The sequence below is a fragment of the Dermacentor andersoni genome, chromosome 6 (genome assembly GCF_023375885.2).
Source record: "Dermacentor andersoni chromosome 6, qqDerAnde1_hic_scaffold, whole genome shotgun sequence".
Taxonomy (NCBI): domain Eukaryota; kingdom Metazoa; phylum Arthropoda; class Arachnida; order Ixodida; family Ixodidae; genus Dermacentor; species Dermacentor andersoni.
In genome coordinates, this window is record NC_092819.1 from 25,403,945 (window position 1) to 25,419,866 (window position 15,922).

Consider the following 15,922-nt stretch of genomic DNA (forward strand, 5'->3'; position numbering starts at 1 on the left):
TAATATGCAGAAGACAAAGATATAATGGGCAAGGGAACAAGAGTTCAGGATAGCCAGTCAGCCTCTAGAGTCTTTGAAGGAGTATGTTTACCTAGGTCACCTAATCACAGGGAACCCTGATCATGAGAAAGAAATTCATAGAAGAATAAAAAAAGGGGTTAGATCGCATACGGCAGACGTCAGCTCCTCACTGGAAGCTTACCATTATCATTGAAAAGGAAAGTGTACAAATAGTGCATTTTACCAGTGCTGACATACGGGGCAGAGACTTGGAGACTGACAAAGAAGCTTGAGAACAAGTTAAGGACTGCGCAAAAAGGGATGGATTGAAGATTGCTAGGCATCGTGTTATGGGACAGAAAGAGAGCGGTTTGGATGAGAGAGCAAACAGGAATAGCCGATATTCGAATTGACATTAAGAGAAAGAAATGGAGCTGGGCAAGTCATGTAATGCGTAGGTTAGATAACCGGTGGACCATTAGAGTTACAGAATAGGTGCCAAGAGAGTGGAAGCGCAGTCGAGGACGACAGAAGGCTAGGTGGGGTGATTCAATTAAATTCGCTGGCGCTAGTTGGAATCGGTTGGTGCAGGACAGGGGTAATTGGAGATCGCAGGGAGATGACGTCCTGCAGTGGACATAAAATAGGCTGATGATGATGATGGAGCTGCACTCAAATTTCGCATTATGGAGTGTCGTAATCGCCGGTGAATTTTTTACTAGTCTAATGACCATTCCCTTTATTTGAAATATTTCCTGATTCTAATTTGATCTGTTGTTTTTACTGTTGTGCATGCATTTTAGACATGATTATTCGCAGTAGACTGGTGAAGGTGCAGCTTAATACAAACTGTGAAGCAGGAAATAGGCTCTGGATCACCCTGTTTAGCGTAGATAGTGACTCCCTGCTTTTTCTCATATCAGCATGTACCGAAAGAGAGCATTGCGAAAGCAGCTTCACCATAAAGCTGCAGTTCCTTGGCACTGACTGTATTATGTGATAACCGACAGACAGGGCAACTGTTCCGCAGGGACAATGAGCACAGTAGATCAATATTGCATGCTCACCCCACAGTAGCCGAGTGCATACAGCAATGACAAAACATTATGCTTGATTAAGTTGTCCCATTGGAATGTACTAGCTTCCGAGGAACTTGTTTACTCGGATGGGGTGGGGTAAAAGATCCTCGCCACCATGTGACCATTTCAGGAAGGTTCATTGCTGCAGTCTGTGACAGAACTCTTTGTTACACTAATTCAAGACCTGATAGACTTATATTGTGGGGACACCCTTAATATATTTGTGTGTGGCAGTAGATGTTCAGCACAGAGGTGTCAGGGCATGATCATTCGGTGAACCCTGACGTGGCGGTATGGACATGGCACTGGTTCTCCAGCCTAGCTCGGAGCTTTCCATTTTCATAGTCGCCTTTTGAGATGTTTGAGAATAGATCTCGGGCCCTTTGAAATAACAACCAGTCTACACAGACATTTTCTTTGGCGCCACGGTGTCTGCACAGCTGTGCATGTCCTCTCTCCCATGTCTAGTTCTGTAGCACAGACAAAAACGTCTCACTTATCATTACATAGGTACATTTTGGCATTTTTATATGTATACTCTACATCAATATGAAAGGGAACATAACCTCTGCTCAAACCGCCATAGTGGCTATGGCGTTGAGCTACGAAGCCCGAGGGTGCAGGATTGAATGCTAGCCACGGTGGCTGCATTTTGATGGGGGTGAAATGCAAAAATTCCCATGTACCATGCATTGTGCACACGTTAAAGAACCCCAGCTGGTCAAAATTAATCTGGAGTCCCTCACTGCGGCATGCCTCATAATCAAATCGTGATTTTGCCACATAACACCCTAGAATATAAAAGCATAGTTCAGAACCACTATTAGGTCTGTAGTTCTCGCATTGAAGCTTCTTGTCACAGAACTTATGATTACAGTGCAAGAACAAATTACAGACTTCAAAAGCAAATACAGTGTTCCCTTTCGTAAGTGGCATGCCATGTGCAGTGCATGGTTTTACATGATTTGGCCTGAATAATGTGAGCGACGTACAGTCATCATCAAAAGTTTTGTGGCTACAGGCTTTGCAAAAAAGTTGCATTTCAACAAAGTTTAGATGTGGAGCCAGTAAAAAGTTACTAAACTATGCTAATTGCATCTGCTAGTGCAGGCTGAAAATCAAATACCAAGCTGTGGAAACTCTCAGCTTTCTCCAAGATCCGATGCCTCACAAGTGCTGATAGTAATTGTCCTTGGTGCAGAACAAGTAAAATGAGAAGTTGAAATGTGGGTGCTGTGATCTGTTAGCATTATTGACTGCATGTTGAATACAGTCCACGCAAGAAAACACGGAAAAAATGAGTGCAATTTACGATCAACCTCTCCATGTTTTTTTGCATAGTTTGTGTTTATATACACAGTAAGGCAGCATTGTGTTTCCATCTAACAATGCATATTTTATCAGTTCTGTAAGAGCCTGTGAGCCTAACAGGGGTGCCCATTGCTGGAGGCCTTTTTGTGCCTCCCAATTTGCCAGCCAAAAGAATTGACTTTCAGAGCTGCAAATAAAGTATGCAGTGAGAGCATACCACTCATTTTTTGGTGTTTATTTTGTTGCCGCTGTGTCGAGAATTGTCTGTGTCCTTTTGACTATTTTTCAGGTTACGGCTTCAGAAACCTATACTCTTTACGGAGTTGTGGAACATGCTGGCAGGATGACGGGTGGCCACTACACAGCCTATGTGCGTGGTGCTGGTGGGAAATGGTTCCATGCCAGTGACAGTAGAGTGGTGCCCGCAACACAACAGAAGGTGCTGGCCAGCCAAGCTTACCTGCTCTTCTACTGTCGTGCTGACACACTGCAAGAATAAAGATGCCAAGTCCGTTTTTAAAAAAAAAAATCGTGTTGCTCAGTGTATCTACAAAAAAAGCAGCGGTAGCTGGGGGCACCTAGTGTTCCTTCGTATCAAACTTCCGGTGGGCTGTAGAAGAGCCGGCATCGCTCGTGGAACACCTACACAGACAGCGTTGTACCCTGGTGTTAGCCACAAAGTCACAGCAAATACTATCTGTATATAAAAACTGTGCTTTGAACAGTTGAAAATCTTTCCCATTTTATCACATCCTCTAGGCCCATAATGCAAGAACTAAATGTACACGTCACTATGCCTGCTCATAGGTGGCTATTCGTAGCTAAATTTAACTCGTAACTGTTGCTAATCTGATCCTTGGCACAGAAGGCACTTGTTCTGGACAACTGTGATTTTGGGTGCAATCACGAGTAAATATTCTATAAATCGGCACAAATTAACTGTTCGTAATCTGTTAAAATGCTTTCTTCTGCTAGACTAAACTGAAAGCAATACGACGCACGACTCCTAAGAAAGTTCTTGAAAACCAGCCTGCAATTTATCGCATGTAAATGATCATCTTCCCATGTGTCCTCTGCAGCTACGAACTGCCTGTTGCGACCGTTGCTCATCATATAAAAATTACTAATAAAGTGCGCGAGTTCAAGAGAACGTGGCACTGGCGGTTTAACCGCGCACCAATAAGTCATTAGTGACAACACAGAACGTATTTATCCGTTTGGAAATTACGCGTTGGTGTTTAACGAGCCCACGGGGAATTCGCTCGAATATCAGGCCTGAAAGACTGCAATGTCGTTCTCAGCGGCTCGGATACTCTACCCACCTTTAAACTGCGGTCCTTGACAACTTCTTCGACGTTTAGCTCGTTCCGCAACATACGAATCTGAAAGGCACAAGAGCAGCACGTTCACAAGCAGCCAGTCTTAGCCGCGTAACTTGTTCAGTGAGCAGACACCCACCTTGGACTGCTCTTTCCGAAGTTGCCTCAAAGTGGCCGGCTCGTCACCTTTCGCCGCGCGCAGCTCTTGAAGATGGTCCAACTTGTCTTTAGACTGCTGCAGGCACCCTTTGATGGCCTTGTCCCGTTGAGCGTAAGCGTTTAAAAGCTCTTGGTACAACTTTTTACACAGCCCAGTTGGGTCGCACTCGGCGGCAAAGGATTCTGTTGGCAAAGTTGTGTTTAAAGATGATATTATGTTGTCGTCTATACGGCGAAACTTTCGCAGCACCTCCTGAAAGTATACGGTAATGGTACAGTGAACACAAGGTGGAAAAACTGGCAGCATAGTCTTGAACATTACCTGGAATGCCATAAAATCGTCACATGGGATTACAGTCTCGCCGGGTGATGCGGAGGCCGCCATGTTTCAACTCATCGGCATCGCTTTAGCCGCACACTCGTAAAATACTCTTTTTTTTTATAACTGAAATATTTGTTATCAATTGCTTCGAACACGTAGCTTCTGTACATTCTAAAATTTAGGAAGTAATATTTTTTTATTTTCGTCACGAGTGTCACCGTTACTGTACAAATGGTGAGGGAGATACGGAGATATGTGTACCCACAATGCAACTCGCTCAGATTGTGGGTGCTCGGAGGAATCTTCTGCGTTGTGCTGGAAATTAAAAGGTATGCAGTGTTGCACATTCCAGATGTACTCAGAAAACGATCGCTTTTATTAAATGTAACTTACTGCTATGCCCAATCGGCAAGCCGACAGCTTTGCTAGTCGGGGAAAGTGTGCCTCATGTCGTGCCATAGCTACCCTGGTCAGTGCGGCAGACCACTGGTAGTATCTAGAGGCTAGCTGCGACGGAGACGTCTGAAGGCCTAGCGTCGACACCGGCGTAGTCTTCGCATTATTTGGGAACAAGTATAGCGGTACGAAAGGGCGACCGCACGCGCAGGCTTTAATTGGTGGCTCAGATCACGACACGTGTGCCAGTTTACAATTGCCGAACCCAGCGCCCGTCTCGCAATTGGGCGCTAAGCCTACGTAGAGTTTGGCCGATCTGAGCTTCGACTGGTTTCGTGCAGGTCCGACGATGGCGAGCGGCGGCAATGCGGGGAGCGGCAACAGCCACCGGCTGCGCTACAAGAACGCCGGCTTGGACGCCCAAGAGCTAAGGCGACGGCGCGAAGAAGAGGGTGTGCAGCTGCGCAAGTTGAAGCGCGAAAGTGAACTCTGCAAAAGACGCAACTTGGGCGCCCCGGAATCGGACGGGGATGGCGGCTCGGGACCCGAGCGAGCGGGAGTCACGGCGGAGATGGTGGCCCAGCTGTATGCCGACAGTCCGGAGCTTCAGCTGCAGGCGACTCAGCGGTTCCGCAAACTTCTGTCTCGCGAGCCGAACCCGCCCATCGACGAGGTCATCGAGACGGGCATTGTGCCGAGGTTTGTCGACTTCCTGCAGCGGGACGACCACTGCACCCTGCAGTTCGAAGCAGCCTGGGCCCTGACGAACATCGCCTCTGGCACGTCGCTGCAGACGCGGCGCGTGGTCGAAGCCAACGCAGTGCCCGTGTTCGTGCGCCTCCTGGGCTCGGAGTACGAGGACGTGCAGGAGCAGGCAGTCTGGGCGTTGGGCAACATTGCCGGCGACTCCCCGGAGTGCCGCGACTACGTACTCGAACAGGGTATACTGATGCCACTGCTGCAGCTTATCAGCAAGTCTACGCGCACCTCGATGACGCGCAACGCCGTGTGGGCGCTCTCCAACCTGTGCCGCGGCAAGAACCCGCCGCCGAGGTTTGAGCAGGTGCAGCCGTGCTTGCCGCTTCTGGCGCGCCTCCTCTACGTCAACGACTTCGACGTCCTGGCCGACGCTTGTTGGGCGCTGTCCTACCTCTCCGACGGCCCCAACGACAAGATACAGGCAGTGATCGACGCGGGCGTTTGCAGGCGGCTTGTGGAACTTCTGATGCACGCCAGCCAGGGCGTAGTGTCAGCCGCGCTGCGAGCCGTCGGCAACATCGTCACTGGCGATGACGCCCAGACGCAGGTGGTGCTCAACTGCAACGCGCTGCCCTGTCTGCTGCACCTGCTCTCGTCACCCAAAGAGTCGATACGCAAGGAAGCATGCTGGACGCTCTCCAACATCACGGCCGGTAACCGGCAGCAGATACAGGCCGTCATCGACGCCAACATCTTTCCCGTGCTGGTCGATGTGCTGTCGCGAGCCGAGCTAAAGACCAAAAAGGAGGCAGCGTGGGCCATCACCAACGCCACGTCGGGCGGCTCTCCCGACCAGGTGCGCTTCCTGGTGCAGCAGGAGTGCGTGGCGCCGCTGTGCGACTTGCTCACTGCGGCAGACCCCAAAGTAGTGCAAGTGGCACTGAACGGACTAGACAACATCCTGCGGCTCGGAGCCCAAGACGCGCAGCAGGGACGGCTCAACCCGTACGCCGTGCTGGTCGAGGAGTGCTTTGGCCTGGACAAGATCGAGTTCCTCCAGTCGCACGAGAACGCCGACATCTACCAGAAGGCGTTCGAGATGATCGAGCATTACTTCGGCACTGAAGAGGAAGACTCGCGCATCGCGCCGCCTGCTCAAGGCGGCCAGTTCCAGTTCGGCCCTGCCCCCGCCGCAGAGGGCGCAGACTACCGCTTCTGACGGGGTCCGCCGCCCCGACGCTAGTCCGCCGCGCTGCTGCTGCTTGTACATAAGAGAGAGTTGAAAGAGGAAGAAAACAAACTGTATTTATTTGCCCGGGGCCCCGCCACCCCTGTGTACATAGAGCCTCGGGGAGGAGAATAAAACTATTTCCCTGCCAGTTACGAGCCTTTCTGTTTTTCGTGCCATTCCAGGTTCATCTTGCTAACGCTCTCGCCGCGCTCCTGTCGCCGTCGTCCCGACGAAGCAGCCAGAAATGCACCCATCAGAGTTAAGAACGCCAAAATTAGGTTCAAGTGGATGCGCGCCTTGTTGCGCGTCTTCTCAATGATGGCAGACCTGCAAAATAAGCAGTAGGCACTGGTAAGAAGTCAATGAAGGCAGACCTGCAAAATAAGCAGTCGGCACTGGTAAGAAATTAGTACATCACAGCATCAGAATCAACTAAAAACTAACATAAGAGTAATCGACTAAATAGCAGTCTTCCTACAGAATACCAGTAAAAAAAATAAAACTTACGGAACAAAGTCTGGAACCTGCCCCTTTGGATACTTCTTGTAAAGAGCCAATATCCACTTATCGTACGCACCGGTCTTGCGCTCCGTCAGACCTGCATGTAAAGCAGAGGGCTTTAAAGCCAACTATTTTGAATAGGACAAATTCACTACGCTTACGGCTTGCAGAAGACGAACGATCGTCGCTGAAGAAGCGAACTTTTGACTGCGGTGCGAAAAGTGCTGCCGATGGCCTTGAAACGTAACGGCGGACGCACGGTAAAAAAGCAGCCGCCCTCTGCGAAATAGAAACTGCGAACACCACGGACGCCGCCATGTTGAATTGTGAGCTCTCGCGAAAGCTCGTCTGGTTCGAGGCTAGGTCTCCCTCCCCGCGAAATCCCCGCGGGGTCGGCGAGAGAGGACATTTTGGATTGTCTGGGGCGAGGCTACGCTTCCCCAAGTTGCCATTGAAGTTGGGCGAGGGAGACAATTAGGCCTTTTTCTTTCGCTTCTCCAGCAAGTTTCGGTGCGTCGGCAAGTTGTTAACCACGGCGAGAAGTCCAGGGATTCGTTATGAATCCAGAAGATGGTTACGAACTCGATGAGTGAGTGCACGAAGTGCTTTTCCTCCGTTTGTTGTTTCCCGCTTGCCAAGCTGTGCTGTGTGATGGAGGCGGTGAGTGAGGGCCGCCGACACAATGAACGCTTCCCTCGCAAGAAAGCGCGTCACTGATGTTTTTTCTCTCTCCACGCGTGCCATCGGGCCGCGGCCCGACCGCTGCTGCGGCCCGCCGGCTCGGGTCTGCCATGGGCCGCAGCGGCCCACTTGTTTCCTTCATGTCGCGCCGACGGAAGAGTTTGGATAAATATCGTCAGAGGTGAGCCAACTCTGGGGCACCCTAGCCTAGCCTGGCCCGGCTTACGTTGCGAACTTGGCTTCAGGCGCCACGGCACGAGCCGTATACACCCCTCCCGTTTTTGCTCTGTGGCGAGTGCATTAATGCGCGAGCGGACTATGAGGAAAAACCGTTGAGGATGTCGTACGTATGAACGGCCGGTTATTTTGCGCTGCTGCCACATTGTACGGCCGTAATTGTTGACCCAATTTGAGGGTCTATAGTTATCGCGAGCTGCCAGTGTGCGCTGTCGTCGCGTGCGTTTAGCTCGTGGAGGCTGCGTGCTGCTGTTGTATTTGTGGCATTGTAACTTTATTTCGGAGGAACCCGTATTTCGTAGTCACTTTGACGCTGGTAATGTGCCTGATCGCGGAATCTGACAAGAAGCGGCCCTTTGACAGGGAGGGATCGGGCAATGGAAGCTTCTCCCTCACTTTGTTCCCGTCGGCGGCGCTTGTGATTGGGCCTCTGGTGGTCACGTGACACCGTCGGCGCCAATGGCGGCCGCGCGTCGCACGGTCCGTCCGCTGCCGATGTGTCCCCTTCGTTGTGGCGCGTGCTGCAAGCTTGCTGACCGATCGACGCCCCGATGTATGCAGGTCTTGCTTTGAGGGTGCCGGCGCAGCGTCTGGTAGAAGGCTCGTCCATAGCAGGCCTGTCACTCAACGGCGGCTCCGGGTAAGTCTCACCTAGTGATCGCGGTTGGTGTCCTGGACTTAGCGCGCGACTCGTTGCCGGCAGGGTGCCCGTGACCAGCAGCGTCGGCACGGTGGGGACTGCTGAGGCCGCGGCCGTGGAGCACCAGGCAGCGGACACGTCGACACCCGGTAAGTGTCCCGCCTAGCGGGCTTGGTTCCCTTGTGGCCCGTGGTGGCGTGCCTTGGTGATGGTGGTGGTGCGAGGTTGCCTCGGGTGGGCCGCATGCGCACACACACAAGCAGACGATCGCGAGACACCCGCGTGATGAGAAAGAAAAAGAAAGCTATCCCCCTCCTTCCTTGTTTGTTACGTTTTCTTTTCCCTCCTTGGTTTTTGTCGTGCGGCGGCGGAGCAGCGCGCGTTATGTGTCCGGCGGCAGCGGCCTTCTTCTCCTTGGTTGGTTGGCGGAGGCAGGCACACCACGACCGCACCAGGGCGGGCGCCGGCGCCCCTGGTGAAGGGAGCTTGCCTTGCAGGGCGCATGGCGGAGGCCGGCCCCAGCAGCTGCCACCGCTGCCCACTGTGCCCATTCGCCACCGAGTCGGTGGCCGACTTCTGCAAGCACATGTGCGTGCACACGGACGTCCGCGGCAACTGCTCCATGTGCGACAAGTTGATGGGGGCCAAGGCGGAGGCTGCGGCAACGGGCAAGCTGAGCTGCTGCGTGTGCGGGGAGGCCTTCGCCGACAGTGGAGGCCTGCAGGGCCATCTGCGTGCGCATGTGGCGGCGTGCCAGGCGTGCGGGGCGGCCTTCCCACAGCGGGCCCAGCTGGAGGCCCATCAGCGGGCCTGCCACGGAGGCTGGGTCCTGACCACCGGCGCGGCGACTACGACAGCGGCAGCGGGGGGTCGGGGCGGCCGGGGGGCGGCGCGCGAGGGCCGGGAGCGACCGTTTGGCTGCGCCACGTGTGGCAAGGCGTTTGCCCAGAAGGTCCACCTGGAGAACCACGTGCGCATCCACACGGGCGAGCGACCCTTTTCCTGCACGGTCTGCGGCAAGAGCTTCAGCCGGAAGGAGCACATTGGGCGGCATATGCGCACCCACACAGGGGAGCGGCCTTTTTGCTGTTTTACCTGTAGCAAGAGGTTCAGCCAGAAGGTGCACCTGGAGAGCCACGTGCGCATCCACACGGGCGAGCGACCCTTTGTGTGCAGCACGTGTGGCAAGGCGTTCGGTCGCAAGGAGCACATAGAGCGGCACGTGCGCATCCACACGGGGGAGCGGGCCTTCCTGTGCACGGCCTGCGGCAAGGCCTTCTCCCAGAAGGTGCACCTGGAGAACCATGTGCGCATCCACACGGGAGAGCGCCCTTTCCGGTGTTCTGCTTGCGGGAAAGCATTTCGCCAGAAAGAGTACATCAAGCGGCACATGCGCACCCACACGGGCGAGCGGCCCTTTGCCTGCCCCACGTGCGGGAAGGCCTTCCGCCAGAAGTCGCACGTGGACCGCCATGCACGCACCCACCAGCCGCCCAAGGGGGCCAAGCCGCTCTTCTTCCCGGCCAAGGAGCTCTAGAGGCGCTTATCCGCTGTGTTACCTGCAGGCGTACCCCCAACCCGATGCCCGCTCTGCCCTCCCGACTGTGGAGGGGTGGGGCGGGCTGGGCCCGCTGCCTGCGGCCTGTGCGGCTTGGCCTTTGCCCAGCGGGGTGCCCTGGAGGCGCACCTGCGGGCCTGCCCGGGGCCCCCCGAGGGCCTTCGCCTGCTGCTGGGACCGCCACCCCCCGCCCCGCTGCAGCACCCTCCCTCCACCGCTGCTGCTGGAACCCCTCATCCACCGGCTGAGCGGCCCTTTGGCTGCTCAGCATGCGGCAAGCACTTCGGCCGGAAGGAGCACATTGACCGGCACATGCGGACGCACACGGACGAGCGCACCTTTGCCTGTGCCGTGTGTGGCAAGTCGTTCCGGCAGAAGGTGCACCTGGCGCGTCACGTGCGCATCCACACGGGCGAGCGGCCGTTTGCATGCGCCGTCTGCGGCAAGAGCTTCAGCCGCAAAGAGCACATTGGGCGGCACATGCGCACGCACACGGGCGAGCGGCCCTTTTGCTGCCCGACGTGCGGCAAGGCGTTTGCCCAGAAGGCCCACCTGGAGAACCACGTGCGCATCCACACGGGCGAGCGCCCTTTTGCCTGCGCCGCCTGCGGCAAGGCCTTCCGCCAGAAGGAGCACATCCACCGGCACATGCGCACGCACACAGGTGAGCGCCCTTTCCACTGCGCCGCCTGCGGCAAGTCCTTCCGCCAGAAGTCCCACGTCGAGCGCCACCTGCGCACGCACGCCCGCCCGCCCACGCAGCAGCCCCAGCATCGCCACAAGAAGACCACGACGCCCTTCCTACCACTGTGCGCCCCCCAGCCAACGACGGCGGCAGCAGCAGCAGCCCCGCCACCATTCGTGCCACCCTGTACCTAAGCGCGCAATAAAGCCACCTCCATCACCAACCGGTCAGTGTCCTCTCTTATCTGTCCCAAGCACACAGACACGTGCATGCATGCCGCCACCACGGGGTCAACATTGTTGGGGGGAGGGGGGCTGGGTTTCAGGTCTGATTTCGGGTCCTTTGCAGGCATGGCGGAAGGTGGAGAGGAGAAGCCACGCTGCCCGCTGTGCCCGTTTGCCACGGACAACATGGACGAGATGAACAAGCACGTGGCCCTGCACCAAGTGGCAGCTGCGCAGCAGCAGCAGCAACAACAGCAGCAGCAACAGCAGCAGGCAGCGGCTGCAGCTGCGGCAGCAGCGGTGGCGGCGGCGTGCGGCATGTGCCCAGACGGCAAAGAAACGGCGGTGACCCTGTACGGGTGCGGGGTGTGCGCCAAAGCCTTTGCCCTGAAGGAGGAGCTGGATGAGCACATGCAGAGCCACGCCAGCCGGCTGTTCAGCTGTGCAGTGTGTGGGGCTATATTCGTGGATAAGGAGCACTTGGAAGGGCACATGCGCACGCACGCCCCACCGGAGGTGTTTAGCTATGGCGGGCCGGGTAAGCCCCCCCTTTGCTCGTCGTCCTCTTGCCCGACCGCCGAGGGGCCTCGGGGCAAGAAGCGGCCCTTTGTGTGCCCCACGTGCGGCAAGGCATTCCGCCGCAAAGAGCACGTAGAGAGGCACTTGAAGATGCACACGGGGGAGCGTAACTTCGGCTGCGCCACGTGCGGCAAGTCGTTTAGTCAGAAGGTACACTTAGAGAATCACGTGCGGATACACACCGGCGAGCGGCCCTTCAGCTGCCACGTGTGCGGCAAGGCCTTCCGGCGCAAGGAACACATCGGCCGCCACATGAAGACACACACAGGTGAACGGCCCTTCTGCTGCTCTGTCTGCGCCAAGCCCTTTGGCCAGCGGGCCCACTTGCTCAACCACCTGACCATACATTCTGGAGAGCGCCCCTTTAGCTGCGCCACGTGCCAGCGCACCTTCCGCCTGAGGGAGCACGCGGAGCGCCACGCGCGCACCCACGCCCCGCCCACAGGTGGGTGCTGCCCCCCCTGCCACGCAGACACGCACACAGACCCAAGCGCCCTCTCTACGTCTCTCTCATAAAGTGGAAATACCCCTCCCCACCCTCCCCGACCCCCGCCTGCATGCCGAGCCCCACTAACCGCGGCCCCACAAGTAACACGCTCGCTGCTCCCTCGGCTGGGGCGCCCTGGCTCGCCTGACGCGCGTCCCTCCCCTTTTGCAGAGGGACCCAAGGAGTCCAAGGCCCTGGTGCGGCTCCACAAGGGACCCATTGCCACCACGACAGCCACAGCCACCATGGTGGACCCGTCTGCAGCCACAACGCACCGCTGCCCCCTCTGCCCCTTCGCGACAACCTCAGTGAATGACTTCTGCAAGCATGTGGTCCTGCATGCTGAGGGCCGCTCTAACTGCACCGTCTGTGACAAGAAAGAGGTGGTCGAGCCCCTTGAGGCCCCTAAGCCAGGACCTGGGGTGGTTACTGTGGCGACCGTGGCCCCCCCTTCACCCCAACGCTGTGGCGTGTGTGGTGAGACATTTGGAGATGTCACTGCACTGCAGTGCCACATTCGCAGCTGCCACACGGAGCCTGCTGGTGCCACCCAGCTGCTTTGGAGCTGCTCCTTCTGTGGTCTCGTGTTCAGCCAGAAGGCCCAGCTGGACACACACATGGCTGGCCACATGGCTGTGAGCGATCGTACCCCGTGGACCGCGACAGCACGCACTGTAGAGCCACTAGCCAAGCCCAAGGAACGGCCCTACACGTGCCCGACGTGCGCAAAGACCTTCTGCCAGAAGGCCCACCTGGAGAACCACTTGCGCATCCACACGGGTGAACGCCCCTTCAGCTGCACCGTGTGCGGCAAGGCATTCCGGCGCAAAGAGCACATTGGACGCCACATGCGCATCCACACAGGGGAGCGGCCCTTCTGCTGCCCGCATTGCGGCAAGCGCTTCAGCCAGAAGGTGCACCTGGAGAGCCACGTGCGCATCCACACTGGGGAGCGGCCTTTCAGCTGCTCGGCCTGTGGCAAGACCTTCACTCGCAAGGAGCACATTGAGCGCCACATCAAGACACACACTGGTGAACGCATGTTTGTCTGCTCATCGTGTGGCAAGTCCTTCAACCAGAAGGCCCACCTGGAGAGCCACATGCGGACACACACAGGCGAGCGTCCTTTCAACTGTTCGCCGTGCGGCAAGACCTTCCGCCAGAAGGTGCAGCTGGAGCGCCACAGCCGTACCCACGCTCCACAGCTTCTGCAGATGCCTCCTCAGCAGCAAGCACCTCAGCAGCAGCAGCAGCCAGGCTGCTCCGAAGAGCAGCAACAGCAGCAAAGAGTGCCCCTGTGCATACCGGGCTGTCCGACGTGTGGCAAGGCCTTCTGTTGCCACCTTGAGCCAGGGCTCAACATTCGCAACCTTCTGGGTGAAGCCGCAGCTCAGCAGCAACAACAGCAGCAGCAACAGCAGCAGCAGCAACAACAGCAGCAACAACAGCAGCAGCAGCAGCAGCAGTGTGCCGTGCAGGACCCAGTGGCCAAGGCAGCTGCTGCTGCAGGGCCTCTGTAGCCTCGCCTTGAGATCCTTATTTTGACTGTTACAGACTTGAGTGACTCCGGTGGCGGGTGTTCTGTCCTTGTTCCCCCTTTCTAAAGTGCGCGCGCGTTGTGAGCGCGTGAACCGTGGCTTTGATGATGAAAAAAAAAACCTTTTTGCTGTTATATGCCTTCAGTGTAAGTTAACATTCTCCATTGCCCATTTTTAGCCTGTTTGACCACAATAAAGGAGCTTTGACACACGCCTGCTAGCTCGGACTGCAGTGACCGCGAAGTGTGCAGGATGTGATCACGATTGTTCAGTGAATGGGCTGTATGCGCAATTTTTGCGGGAATGTTTGCAACGTTGGAGGAAATAGAGAATGATGCCAATAACGCACACGTCTCGAGCGGCCACTTGACGCGCAGCCTCCTCGCCCAACGGTGCGCTCGAGTAGCGGCTCTTGCGGGCGGGGAGGAGCGGCCTTGGGCGCGCGGTCTGTGGCGCGTGCCGCTGGGAGGCGCCAGCTGGCCGCGCGCGCGGCTCGTGGTGTGACGTCAGTAGCCGCGTCGCAGCAGCCGCGGCGGCGGCGGCTCCGCCCGGCAGTCGGGGACTCGTGCCCGTACCTCGATAGTGCGCGTTTGATCGGCTGCCTTCGGGTGGCCACTGTGCCTCATGGATTACGGCGCGGATCATCTCGGATTACGGCGGACCTGATCGCTGACACGCGCCATGGACCGGCTGGCTGATGTCGAGCCGGGCTTCGAGCCGCAGACGCGTGCCCGCTCCAACACTTGGCCGCTGCCGCGGCCCGACAATTACGGCGGCGATGAGAAGGCGGGCCCGCAGGAGAGCCCCTTCGGTGAGGCGGGCGCCCCGAAAAAGAATTCGTCGCGGCGCAACGCCTGGGGCAACATGTCCTACGCGGACCTGATTACGCAAGCCATCCAGAGCGCACCCGAGAAACGCCTCACGCTGTCACAGATCTACGAGTGGATGGTGCAGAACGTGCCCTATTTCAAGGACAAGGGCGACAGCAACAGCTCCGCCGGCTGGAAGGTAAGACGTGGCCGGCGTTAGGGCTAGCGGCCCGACGGCCATGACGACTTGTTGCGCCGATCGCAACTTGGCCGCCGGGGTTCTTTCCACGCGCCGCCCCTCTCGCTCGCCAGGCCTCTCCTGCCAAGACCTTCGGGGCGTTTTCGGTGTCACGTGACTTTCGCGCACGTGACGGCTCGCCGGCTTCGACCCAAAGGGGTGACCTTGGCCCACGCGTGTTCGCGAGCCGCCGTTGGCATGGCGACGCGGCCTTCGGGCGCTATGCCAACGCGCGTGCTCAACTGAACGGAGGGGGAGGTGGCCTGGCGTTTGGGAGGGGGGTAGGTATGTTGCATGTGCGCGGTGTGGGGTTCGGACCCACCTCCTCACGATGATCGAGACTGACACCGGCGTGGGTCGTTGTCCCCTCGCAGAATTCGATCCGGCACAACCTGTCCCTGCACAGCCGATTCATGAGAGTCCAGAACGAAGGTGCCGGCAAGAGTTCGTGGTGGATGCTGAACCCGGACGCGAAACCTGGCAAGGCAGCACGACGCCGGGCAACCTCTATGGAGACGCCTCGCTACGAGAAAAAGCGGGGACGGCTCAAGAAGAAGCTGGAAGCCCTGCGCGCGTCTCCGAGTCCGTCCTCATCGGAGGGCCCCTTGGACCCGTTCCCCGAGTCGCCGCCAGCTAGTCGGCTAGATCTGCAGCACTGTAGCCCGCTGGCACCGCTGCCCGGCTCGCCGTCTGCATGGCCACCCCAGCAGCTGATGCCGGTGGACCGGTACGGCGCCGGCCCGCTGGCTGACACGCTCACCCAGTCCATGACCCTGGGCGACCGGCACGACACAGCGCCGCCGATGGGGCCCTCCGCGTCGCAGGTGATGGGTCGTCTGCTAACGTTCAACGACCACCTTCCTCACGACTTGGACCTTGACCTGGACGCCGTGCCAGGTCTGCACTGCGACGTCGACCAGGTGATTCAACACGAGCTCAGCGTGGACGGAAACCTGGACTTCAACTTCGACTCGCATGCCAGGCCCTGGGTCCACTGACACTCTAGTCCCCGTGCCAAGTATCCCCGTGTACATAGCTCCCCTCACTTGTTGTATATACATATATATTTACGCCGCCGCCGTGCCTCGTGAGCGGCCAGTCCGTCCACGCGCGGAACACTTGTTACTACGACGTTAAGCTTGCGTCCCGTTGTGTACATACGCCCTTTAGCTGTTGTACTCGACCAGAGCATTGAAATAAAAGTACTCCTTGTTGCCATTGCCGCGCCC

At 57.1% G+C, this 15,922-nt stretch overlaps 7 protein-coding genes across 8 annotated transcripts in view; 4 read left to right on the top strand and 3 right to left on the bottom strand.

Annotated features, from left to right (window-relative positions):
* The window catches only part of LOC126521702 (ubiquitin carboxyl-terminal hydrolase 45-like), a 36,981-nt gene extending 34,062 nt beyond the window's left edge, over nt 1–2,919 (top strand). The window contains exon 12 of the mRNA XM_072288577.1: nt 2,680–2,919. Coding sequence (XP_072144678.1) covers nt 2,680–2,889 — 210 coding nt within the window. The 3' untranslated portion in view covers nt 2,890–2,919. The remainder of the gene's footprint in view (nt 1–2,679) is intronic.
* Nucleotides 1–15,922, bottom strand: part of RpL24 (ribosomal protein L24) — a 493,457-nt gene that overhangs the window by 443,972 nt on the left and 33,563 nt on the right. The gene's annotated exons all lie outside the window — the stretch shown is intronic.
* Ccdc58 (Coiled-coil domain-containing 58) lies at nt 2,900–4,279 on the bottom strand. Its single transcript, XM_050170481.2, has 4 exons — nt 4,191–4,279; nt 3,849–4,121; nt 3,713–3,772; nt 2,900–3,032 (listed from the first exon to the last, which is right to left on the bottom strand). The coding sequence occupies exons 1-4, from the start codon at nt 4,251–4,253 to the stop codon at nt 2,985–2,987; spliced, it is 444 nt and encodes a 147-aa protein (XP_050026438.1). The 5' UTR covers nt 4,254–4,279; the 3' UTR covers nt 2,900–2,984.
* On the top strand, nt 4,426–6,664 carry Kap-alpha1 (karyopherin alpha1). Of its 2 annotated transcripts, none has more exons than XM_050170442.3 (2): nt 4,426–4,519; nt 4,928–6,664. In XM_050170442.3, exons 1-2 carry the CDS (start codon nt 4,444–4,446, stop codon nt 6,502–6,504), a joined length of 1,653 nt encoding a protein of 550 aa, XP_050026399.1. In that variant the 5' UTR covers nt 4,426–4,443; the 3' UTR covers nt 6,505–6,664. The 2 variants fall into 2 exon arrangements, with proteins under 2 accessions (XP_050026399.1, XP_050026400.1); XM_050170443.3 differs by lacking the exon at nt 4,426–4,519 and adding an exon at nt 4,541–4,771.
* On the bottom strand, nt 6,574–7,341 carry LOC126521742 (UPF0389 protein GA21628). Its single transcript, XM_050170482.3, has 3 exons — nt 7,179–7,341; nt 7,024–7,114; nt 6,574–6,843 (listed from the first exon to the last, which is right to left on the bottom strand). The coding sequence occupies exons 1-3, from the start codon at nt 7,333–7,335 to the stop codon at nt 6,666–6,668; spliced, it is 426 nt and encodes a 141-aa protein (XP_050026439.1). The 5' UTR covers nt 7,336–7,341; the 3' UTR covers nt 6,574–6,665.
* Nucleotides 7,518–13,992, top strand: LOC126521693 (uncharacterized). The gene is made up of 7 exons (XM_072288578.1): nt 7,518–7,606; nt 8,497–8,575; nt 8,639–8,724; nt 9,073–10,110; nt 10,141–11,010; nt 11,167–12,066; nt 12,280–13,992. Exons 1-7 carry the CDS (start codon nt 7,588–7,590, stop codon nt 13,626–13,628), a joined length of 4,341 nt encoding a protein of 1,446 aa, XP_072144679.1. The 5' UTR covers nt 7,518–7,587; the 3' UTR covers nt 13,629–13,992.
* foxo (forkhead box, sub-group O) lies at nt 14,195–15,911 on the top strand. Its single transcript, XM_050170464.3, has 2 exons — nt 14,195–14,654; nt 15,068–15,911. Exons 1-2 carry the CDS (start codon nt 14,328–14,330, stop codon nt 15,689–15,691), a joined length of 951 nt encoding a protein of 316 aa, XP_050026421.1. The 5' UTR covers nt 14,195–14,327; the 3' UTR covers nt 15,692–15,911.